Source organism: Gallinula chloropus, assembly GCF_964237585.1.
Source record: "Gallinula chloropus genome assembly, chromosome: 6".
Classification (NCBI taxonomy): Eukaryota; Metazoa; Chordata; class Aves; order Gruiformes; family Rallidae; genus Gallinula; species Gallinula chloropus.
Genome location: NC_140091.1, coordinates 20,519,979 through 20,530,070, shown reverse-complemented (window position 1 = coordinate 20,530,070; position 10,092 = coordinate 20,519,979). Strand labels below are relative to the sequence as shown.

The 10,092-nt window shown below is 57.1% G+C and overlaps 1 protein-coding gene across 1 annotated transcript in view; it reads right to left on the bottom strand.

Moving 5' to 3' along the window:
• Positions 1-1,055: 1,055 nt before the first annotated feature.
• The window catches only part of CACNA1E (calcium voltage-gated channel subunit alpha1 E), a 94,015-nt gene continuing 84,978 nt past the window's right edge, over positions 1,056-10,092 (bottom strand). Inside the window, exons 40-48 of the mRNA XM_084265976.1 lie at positions 9,481-9,586; positions 7,538-7,645; positions 6,918-7,018; positions 6,520-6,626; positions 5,759-5,867; positions 4,309-4,437; positions 2,578-2,758; positions 2,240-2,433; positions 1,056-1,653 (exon numbers count right to left, since the gene is read on the bottom strand). Of these exons, the coding sequence (XP_084122102.1) occupies positions 1,114-1,653; positions 2,240-2,433; positions 2,578-2,758; positions 4,309-4,437; positions 5,759-5,867; positions 6,520-6,626; positions 6,918-7,018; positions 7,538-7,645; positions 9,481-9,586 (1,575 nt within the window). The 3' untranslated portion in view covers positions 1,056-1,113. The remainder of the gene's footprint in view (positions 1,654-2,239; positions 2,434-2,577; positions 2,759-4,308; positions 4,438-5,758; positions 5,868-6,519; positions 6,627-6,917; positions 7,019-7,537; positions 7,646-9,480; positions 9,587-10,092) is intronic.

Below are 10,092 nucleotides of genomic sequence, written 5' to 3'. Positions count from 1 at the left end.
ACTCCTTCCGCAGCCACCTCTAATGGAGAAACCACAATTCCCACCGCTGGAAACATCTGGAACAGGGCGAGGGGACCCAGCCTTGCCTTCCCAACACTCTGCTACAGTGATGGGGCATGCAGGAGCCCTCCTCCCTGGAAGGGAAGGCTTGATCCTGCCCCTGACAAATGGGGTATAGGCAGTAAAACCCCCAAGGGGCTCCCCCAGCATTGTCAGATGACTAAAACAAATCCATGTATGTGTATATCTTTATATATACAGCATATAAATATATATACACACACATACCATATATACACACAGAGGCACACCTAGAGTTCTCCGTATATAAATAAATATATGTTGGTAGGAGGCAGGATACATTTGGCAGCACTGAGCCCCCCACTCTGCTCCTGTCTGCCCCAGTACAAACCAGTCTGCTTCAGTTTCATGTACCCCCACTGTTTCCTCCACCCCTGGCAGACAGAGCTGCTCCAATCTGCCTGGTTCCTCCTAACCTCTCGGCCCCCCACCATCACACTTCGGCCCCCCGCCACCACACCTCGGCCCTTTTCAGGGCTGGATGACACCCTCCGGGAGGGAAATTGAAAGCCACAGCAGCAGGAGCCCAAGCGACAGAGGAAAGGGGGCCACTGGTACCCCCCTTTGCTGGGGCTCTTCAGCCTCAGGGAGTGGAAAACCATCGGGATGAGCCTTCCCAGGGGTCCTGCTCCAGGCAGGGAGCGGGGTTGTGGCTGGGGGGCTCTCAATCACCCCCCAGCACACATGCCCGGCCGGGCCGCTCCGCCACCCATCAAATGCTTCTCTGTGCAGAAAAAAAAAGTGATAGTAGGAAAGGAAAGTCGACAGATTTTAATTTTTTTTTTGCACAAAGACTTTTTTCTTTCTTTTTCCTTTCTTTTCCTTTCCTTCACCTCTGTTCTGTTCGGTTTTCTCCTTTCTCCCTGCATTTGGTTTTGGTTTTGTTTTCATTCCCAGGCGTGGCAAAGAGCATGCATTGGAGAGGGGCAGGGTGGCGGCGGGGCACGGGGTTGGGGTGAGGGGCGGTTGGAGGGGGCGTGGAGGGGGATGCTGAGATGGGGGCTGGGAGTGGGGGCAGGGGGGGTGCAGCTTCTAGCACTTGTCATCTTCCTCGGTGTCGCTGAGCACGTCGATGCTGGCCCCACACATCACTCCCTGCCCTGCCCCTCGCCTCCGCCGCCGGTAGTGCCCGTTGGGCATTTGCCAGCTGTGCCGCAGCGGCGGGGCTGAGCCGATGGTGTTGGAGCGGCCGAGGCTGGTGGCGACGGCCGCCTCGAAGGTGAGCGTCTCCTCCTCACCGCAGTCTGAGGCGTGTGAGTCGTCATGCAGGGCCAGGTAGGGCTCCGAGATGTAGCGCTGTGGGGTGGACTGTCGGCTCTGCTTCCCCGCCGGGGAGCTGGAAGACTCGGTCAGGCCGGCGGTGTTGGGATCCAAGGTGGAGGAGAGGAGCGGGGACCCTCCCTCGCTCTCGTCGGGGGGCGGCGAGGCGTCTCCGGCGTGCCGCAGCATGGAGGCGTAGGAAAGGAGGGGGCGCGGCTTGGGGGGCACTGGCGGGAGCTGGCGGCGGCCTCGCCGGGGGGTGCTGGTGTCCGAGATGGAGGGGATGGAGCTTTCGCTCAGGGAGCCCGTTCCCTGCAATGCAGCGAGACACGCTGCTGGGTACAGGGGCAACAGGCAGCACCCTGCACCCACTTTCCTTTCAAACCCCCACCGCCGCCCCCAGCCGAGGTGGGAGCATCCTCCCTTCCTGACAAGGCCCTGCTGTATTTTTGCCCAGCCATCACTGCATTGAGGTCTGCACTGGGAACAAGGATGTGGCTGCTCTTGGGGGGCAAAAAGCAGAAAGCTTTTCAGGTGGTCAGCAAGAGCCCTGTGGTCACCCACAGCCTCTCAGTGGGAAGAGATGATGGCTCACCAGCTGCTGGTCTCTATCTCTCTGGGCTTCAAGCAACCTCAAGCTCTGGCATCTCCAGGCTCATGTACCAGATGCCGTGGCCGTGAGAAGGTCAGCATGGAGATCCAGCCCTCTCCCCAAAGGCTCTGCAGGGTGCCTGAACAGCCCCCCAACCTGCTCAGCTCATGGGTGACAGAGATGCCACCGTAGGGAGGAAAGAATGCGCAGAGCTCTGGGACTCAGGGCTTATCTTCATGATTCATGGCAAGGAGCTTTCTCATATGCTTCCCCTGGTGCTTAGGAGGGGGAGTTTGTGTCACCCACCTGCCTGTTGGGGGTCTGTGACCTGCCCTCGCTGGGTGACCGGGACTCACGTCGCCGCTCCGGCGACTCGTCATGTGCCTGTGGACTCCTCTCCTCTGAGTTGCAGCGGGAGATGTCCGGGGACAGCAAGTGCTTGCGCTCTTTGGATCTTCCCCGCTCCCTGCCACCTGAGCGGTGCCCATCGGACCGGTGGCCTGCAGGACATCCCCATCAGCGCCCGCCATCCTCTCCACCAGGAGTAGGGAACAGCAGGGGGATGCTCAGCCAGGGTTTTGGAGGGGGGTTTTTTGGCATTTGAGGGGTTTTTTATGGGGATGGGGCCACCTGCCCTCGCTCACCCGAGTCGGCGTTGAGGCGCCGGGCAGAGAGCTGGAGCGAGGAGTGGTAGCTGCGCCGGCGGGACTTGTAGGTGTTGTCACTGCTGCGTTCCATGGAGAACTCATCCAGCCAGGAGCTGTTGGTCCGCTTGTCCCGGATGGTGGAAAATGATCGCCGCATCGAGCTGGTGTCTGTCACCACCTGCAAGCAACCCGGGGAGGGGGTTAGTAGCTGGTGAGGGGTGGGTGGGGAGGTGGTGGTCATGCAATTACTAGTTCATTTACTCATTATCACTGGCACACCAGCCTCAGGCATGGGGAGATTCGGTTGGGGGGGAGGGGTGGGGGGTGGATAGCAGCTGGAGCACAGCCCCCCCCCCACCCCACCCAAGTATGATTTCTGCACAAACCAGGGGTGGAAAGGCAGGGTTTAGCCTTCATGCTCTGTGCTCCCCTTCCCCTCCCTGCTGGCTGGGATCCACACCCCTGAGCAAAGCTTGTGATCCTGACTCAAGCCAAGGCACCGCATGTGGGGACTCAAGCCACTGCACTGCATGTCGGGGGAAGCGCAGCAGCATCTTGCCCCAGGCGTTGGCACAAGAGGGTACCAGACCACTGCCCTGTCTCAGCATCCCTCCTCGCCTCGAAGACAGGGTCAAGGGGAGCAAAATGATGCTGAAGAAGAAACCCTTGACAGAGAGGGGATCCTCCAGTGCCCCACGCTCCGTGTTCATGTTCCCAGCTGCTGCCCCCCTTTCCAGACCCCTCCCCAGTCCTCCTTTATTACCACACCCCCTTCCCTCATTCCCTCTCTCCCTGCTCATGCCATTGTTTTATCTTCCCTCACCTTTTCTTTCTGTCTCCCTTTCTACCTTCTCCCCTCCTTCCAGCTCACGTTCTCACACATTTTGTGGCAAACATCACCTCCTGCTCTATCTTCCTACGCTTTATTCCAACAGCTTTTTGCCTCTGCAGCCTCGGGCCATTCTCCTCATCTCTTCTCCTCACACTGTACCTTTCCTTGCTCCCATCCCCTCCTTCCAATCATCTTCCCCGCTGCCAAACACTCAGTAAAGCCTCCCTTCCTCTTCACACCGCCCCCCTCCCCACCCCAGAAGTGCCACCGTGTGTCACACCAGCACTGACACTAGGACCTGGTCCTCGCACCACAACCTGGGTGAGAAAGCAGACCCAGCGACTTCACAGCACAACCATACCCCATGAAAGCGCCTGTGTCTTGGTGGAGGCTGAGTACAGGACAGAACAACAGAGAAACCAGGCAGACAAACAAGGAGGTGAGATGTGGCCTGGGTTCCCCCTGGACAGACGGACAAGTGTGTGCATGAGAAAGGAAGGAAAAGGTATTTCATCACTTGGGAGACCCATCTGATAGCCAGGCTGGGACCTGACATCAAACCTCAGCCAGCACCCAGGGCTGGAGAGAAGGAGGGATGGTCCCACTATGAAGGGACCCCTGAAACCTCCCTGTGTGGCCCTGCTTCAGCATGTCCCTCCCATATGAGCCGCAAGATCGATTCCCCTGGCTGCTCTCTGCCCGCAGTGTCTCCCGTGCAGGAGGACAGAAGTGATCCTACTCATGCAGCACCCCAAAGACAGGGGTGATGCCCCGATGCCAGGACACCAGGGAAGCTGCTGGGCTCACAGGACTTGCTCAGCACAGAGAGAAGCCCCAGTGTTACCTGGTAGGTTTTGCTTGGACCCGGCACCCATGGGGGCTTTGCTTGGTTTTACCTGGGGATCCACAGTGAGACGAGGCATGGAGGAGGCCCTCCCAGAGACAGCGTGGTCCTGAGTGTCCACGGGAAGGTAGCTGCCACGGTTAGAGGGCTGCACTCTTTGAAACTCCCTAACCTCTGGCTCCTGGAAACAAACACACAGCCAAGCTCTTGGGATGGGGTTGGAGCAGGGCAGCTTCCTTTGCCCCCTTTTCAGGGGGAACACCCCTGCTCACTCAACCAGGGGGCCAGATTTTAAGCAGGGCTAAAAAGGGAGTCCGAAACATATCATCCATCCTGTGGCTCCTGGGAAACAATCTTGCTGCAGGTGAGCCCAGATGTGGTGCAGCAGGCTCGCCTGAGGGCCAATGCATCTCGCACCTCTTCTGTGATGGTGAAAACCCGGCCCAGACCTGCTGACACCCTGACACCCTGAGCTTTAACTCCTCCTTTAGCCAGGAGGGCCCAAATGTAGCAGATCTTCTTGCTGACCCTGCTCTAACCCAAACGTACAGAATCTTCCCTCTGACCCTGCTTTAATGGCTTTCTGGCCATGTCCCCATCAGAAGACCACGTGCCATTCATGGCACCTCCACGCTCTGGTTAATTCCCAATTTAGGGGGACTTTTCTCTACAGGACATGGCGTCAAGGAGATGGGCAGGGAGTGACCTTGGAGATCTGTTAGAAGGTGACTTTATGGGGACGGGAGGAGTCTCATCTGCAACCTCCCCGCCAGCAGGGCGGTGGTGTGGTGGGGATGGCCAGGGCAGGGGACGCCCACCTGTGCGGTACACAGCTCACGCAGACCCTGGGGACACGGACTGGTGCTGGAGATGCACAGTGGCACGACACCGCATCCGACAGGCATCGGGGTGGTGGTGCACAAATGCACGCACAGAGACACGGTGGGAGGTGTATATAGATATGTATATATATACACACACACAGACAGACAGACACCGCTGCTGCCGGCCGGCACGTGTGTGTGTGTGTGTCCCGTTGGAGACAGTCTGACAGCTCAGTTTGGGACCAGGGACACCAGCACTGACAACAAAATGAACACAAATCCGAAAACATCAGGTACCATCACTCAGCACGGGGAAACCCACTGACATGAGCGCTTGGGGTGGGGGGGAAAGAGCAGCCTGTGAAGAGAAGGATATTTTACCACGGGACATTGGATCCTGGCCACAGCTCTCGCCCCAAAAGCACTGCCTGGCCCTGCCGGCCAGGGATGGCTGTGTCCTCAGTAAGGGGACGTGGGGGGCCCGTGCCACAGCTAAGGGACACCCAGGGACATCGGTCCCCTGCTTCAGATCCACACGTGACCCAGCAGCTGCCACCCCTCTGCTGTGCTCGCTGCCCTAGGAGCAGCATTTCACCAACAGCCCCACACCTCCCTGTGCCCACCAGCATCCTCACTGGGACTGCTGGCGAGTGCCCACAGGGCAGTGCCTGACTTTACCAGAGACTGGTGCTCCTGGAACTGCCCATGGGCCGGATCCATGCATGCCAGCTGGAAGATCTCCTGGGGTGAGAGCGGGCTCAGCGAGGGGAACCCGCTTCGGCTGCTCCTGCAAAGACAGTCCCGCTTCAGGAAGGTCACAAGCCAGGTGCTGCCATTGCTGGGCATCGCCTCTCCCATGGCTCAGAGCTGGGGAGCCGCTGTGCTTGCCCCTCCACTGGCTGTCAAGACCCCCCAGGACAAACATCATCTTTGGAGAGCTGAAGTGGTGCCCAGGCAGGAGAGGACACTAGTATCTTGGGTCTCACGGCAGCAGTGGGGACATCCCAAGTGTAGTGCCAGCCACTCCTACCACCTCATTCCCAGCAGCCAGGGTGCTGGGACCTATCACCAACCATGCACCCACCCAGGAACCTGTCGCTCAACTCTCCCAAGGTTCAGACCCATCCTGGACCCCTCCTTAGAGAGCCTGCACTAGTGTAGGCATGGCCCTGCAAGAAGACTATCCATGTAGACACCTTGCCATCCCCATTGTCCACCCCTGCTGCTGTCATTGATGCTGACACACACCAGCTACCTGGGATCCTGCAAAAGCTTTGTGCTGGGGGATTTTTCACCCGGACTGGGTTTCCCCCTGTGCTCAGCAGCTCTTAAACCCTCCGTGCATCCCCCAGTGCCAGCCCCACAGAACCAAACAAGGGTGGCAGGAACATCAAAGCACCAGGAATACCTCCCTTCCTGCCGGGGCAATCAATACTCACAGGCCCGAGAGGGTGTCCTGCTGGAGGTAAGGCAGAGCCTTGGCGTTGGAGATGATTTCCTGCGGCAGGGAGGATGGCTCCATGCGCTGGAACATTGGGGCGTTTTTCTGTGTCGAGGAAAGGCAGCAGCTGAGCCCGTGGCAAACGGAGATGAACAATCCAGCCCTTCACTACCACACTGGGGAGGTGACAGCGTGCTCGCGATCGCCGCGGGGGGTGCTGAGGACGCACGTTTGTGTGTGCCTTACAGTCACCAAAGCCCAAGCGGAACCGCCATCCTCATCCCTCAGCTGCATCCCGCGCAGCTGGCTGCACGGCTGGTCAGGATGTGGTAGGAAGCAGCCAGGGTGCTCTGAAGTGCCCTCTTCTGCCCACCCCCACCCCAAGCGGAGTTTCACCTGCTCCTCCAGCTGCTGCCGCTGCTTCTTCGCTTTGCTCTGCTTGTAGTAATCCATGATCATCATGGCTGCATATATTTTGCCAACAGTCAGGTCAGAGGCTGAGAGCATAAGAGGGGAAGGAAGAAGGAAAGAGGGAGGCGACACTGTTAAGTAAAACAGCTGAAGGCACTGGCACAGATCTCAGGAACAACCCTGCTGTGGGATATCCTGGTGACCCTCAAAGTCTGCTCACCACTCCAAAAGAGGGATGAACACCCAGACACTCCACATGGAGAGAAAAATGGATGGAGATGGCTTGAAAGCATCATCATGCATCACCAAAAGCACATCTTCATCACACCATCATAAGTAATGGCATAAGCGATGCCCAGCCTCCTGCCCTTGTGTGCTCCAGAGATGATTTACAGGAGACTCTGGGTTTGGCAGAGGTACGTTCCTGAAAACGGGGTATTTTCCAGGAGGATTCCCAAGGAGCCAGGCCAAGCAGGGCAGGAGCCAGCCTGCAGAGCACAAACCCTTCTCTCATGGGTCTCAGCAGTCCCCACCTCCCCCTGGGAAAAAGGTGCTGCAGGTACGATGGAAAGGTGACAGTGATGACAGCCCCTGCAGAGACTCACTTTTTGGCATGGGTACCAACAGGTCAAGCATCTTCTGGGACAGGTGAGGCCAAATGGTCAGGATCTCCTTTTGAAGCTCGGAGTCTAACTGCTGCCAATCTGCACCACCTTGAATAGCAAGGAAGGGTGGGATGAGGGGGAAAGGCCCACGTATGTCAAGACCTGACACTAGTGTCCCACTGAACACACCCTTTTCCCACCCAGAACTGAGGTTCATGGGCAGCAACCAGCTCTCTGGGCTGGGAGGCCCACTTTGCATCAGCGAGCCTGGTCTCCTGCTCTCACAGGGAAACTTTCCTACCATCCCTTCCATATGTGCCTCCATCTCCCCATCCCCTGCCCTCCCACTCAAAGCTGCCATCTTCAAGCTCGCCTTGGGTCCGTCTCCACGGCTCCAATCCTACTCCAGCCCACACACACCTGCTGCTGCCCCACTTTCTCTTTTCTGGTGAGCGGATCATGTGCTGGTGAAAGAGCAGCTTCCACTTGGTTGAAATCCTTAAATACTCAGCAATACGGAGTATGGAGGAGAGCAGAGCTCTCCAGCCAACAGTGAAGGGACTTTTTGTGAGCTGAGAAAGACCAGGGCTCAAAGGGAACTGTCAACACATGCCAACCAGCAACACCTGAGGCAACTCTGCCGAGCTCTAGGAGGCCCAGGTGCAGATCCCTGCTTTATCTAGAGGGACTTGAACCCAAGGAGACGTCTCAGCACTGGGCTTTCTGCTGCTATCTTGCCCTGGGTTGGGTTTTCTTCCAAGAGCTGAGGTGTTCCCAGGGGATGTTTTACTGAAAAGAGCATGTTTCTGCAGAAAGCTTTCCACCTGATGAATCAGAGTGTTTCCAGCAACAACAACAACAAAGCAGGTTTTCATGCTCTGAACATTTTTATCTTTCCTGAGAGAGGGACTTTTGTTCCCCATAGCCTTATGAAGCCAAGCACATGCAACCTTTTCCTTCCTTGGCTTGGTTTTGTATGCAGGGAGGAGGGAGAATTCTCTCCTTCCTCTGTTACACAGTGGACACCAAACCATTTCTGCCCTCAGGAAGCAGTGTCCAGTGGAAAACTGGTCACCTCTTTCCTTAAGAAATAGATTTTTTTAAATGAAGACAGCAGAAATCTGCATATTTGAAGTAATCACTGCCATCCACACTCCAGGCTCTGGGCAATCGACTCCAGTTTGGCTGTGATGCCCTGATAGCCTTCCCAAAGGCTGAGTGCTGGTCACTCCAAATCACAGAATCACAGAATTACAAGGTTGGAAAAGACCTTTAAGATCAAGTCCAACCGTTCCTGTCCTGTGCTAAACCATATCCCTGAGCACCTCATCTACCCATCTGTTAAACACACCCCAGGGGTAGGGACTCAGCCCCCTCCCTTGGCAGCCTGGTCCACATCCCCACAACTCTTTCACTGATGAACTTTTTCCTAATATCTGATCTGACCCTGCCCTCATCCTGTCCCCTGGCTGAAGAGACCATCGCCCACCTCTCTGCACCCTCCTGTGAGGTCAGTGTAGGCAGTGATAAGGTCTCCCCTCAACCTCCTCTTCTCCAGACTGAACACCCCCAGCTCCCTCAGCCGCTCCTCAGAGGATTTGCCCTCCAGCCCCTTCCCCAGCCTGGTTGCCCTTCTCTGGACTCACTCCAGGACCTCAATGTCCTTCTTATGGTGAGGAGCCCAGAACTGGACCCAGCACTCAAGGTGCGGCCTCACCAATGCTGAGTCCAGGGGCACAATCCCTGCCCTGGCCCTGCTGGCCTTGCTGGGTCTGACACAAGCCAGGATGCCCTTGGCCTTCTTGGCCACCTGGGCACACTGCTAGCTCATAGTCAGCCTGCAGTCACCAAATACCCCCAGGTCCTTCTCTGCCAGGCAGCTCTCCAGCCAGTGTCCCCCTACCCACCTGGCTCTGTCCCCTTCTCTACCTTGTCAACTGTACCTTTGGCAATTTTGATGTCCAAGGCCGTGCGTATCAGCGCCATCAAGGTGGAGGTAAAATGGACGGTCATGTCCTCTGCCACAGGCATGTTCATCAGCACCAGTCTCTGTGCAAGAGAGAGAAGAAAACAGCGGACGGAAAACAATATCGAAAAACACATTGACCAGGCTGGAGGAAAAGAAATTAAACATTAAACAAAAGGGAGAAAACCAACCAAAATTAAAAAATAAAAAGCAACAAAGAGTGTCAAAACAGCACAGCCAAAAAAGAAGGGCAAGGATCACCCCACCACCACCCACCCCACCCCCTCTGGCTCCTTCCACCCCAGGACACCGGCTCACTGCCTTCCAGGGCTCCTCCTGCACCCCAGGAATGGCCCCTGAGCCCCCCCTTCCCCACCGCACCAGGGCTGCCACGACACCTCCCGGCACTTTTGGGAAGACAGGCCTGATCTGTCAGGGATGCAGGCACAGGGGGTGTTCAGGAAGGGGAGAGGGGGCTCAGGTCTCCGTTCCCGAGGTGGTTTGGCTTTCGGCTCTCAACCCTTCCCACCTGGGGCAGGGGAGAGGAGGGTCCCTAACCTTCAGGGACTTCAGAGCGGCTGGATTCCTC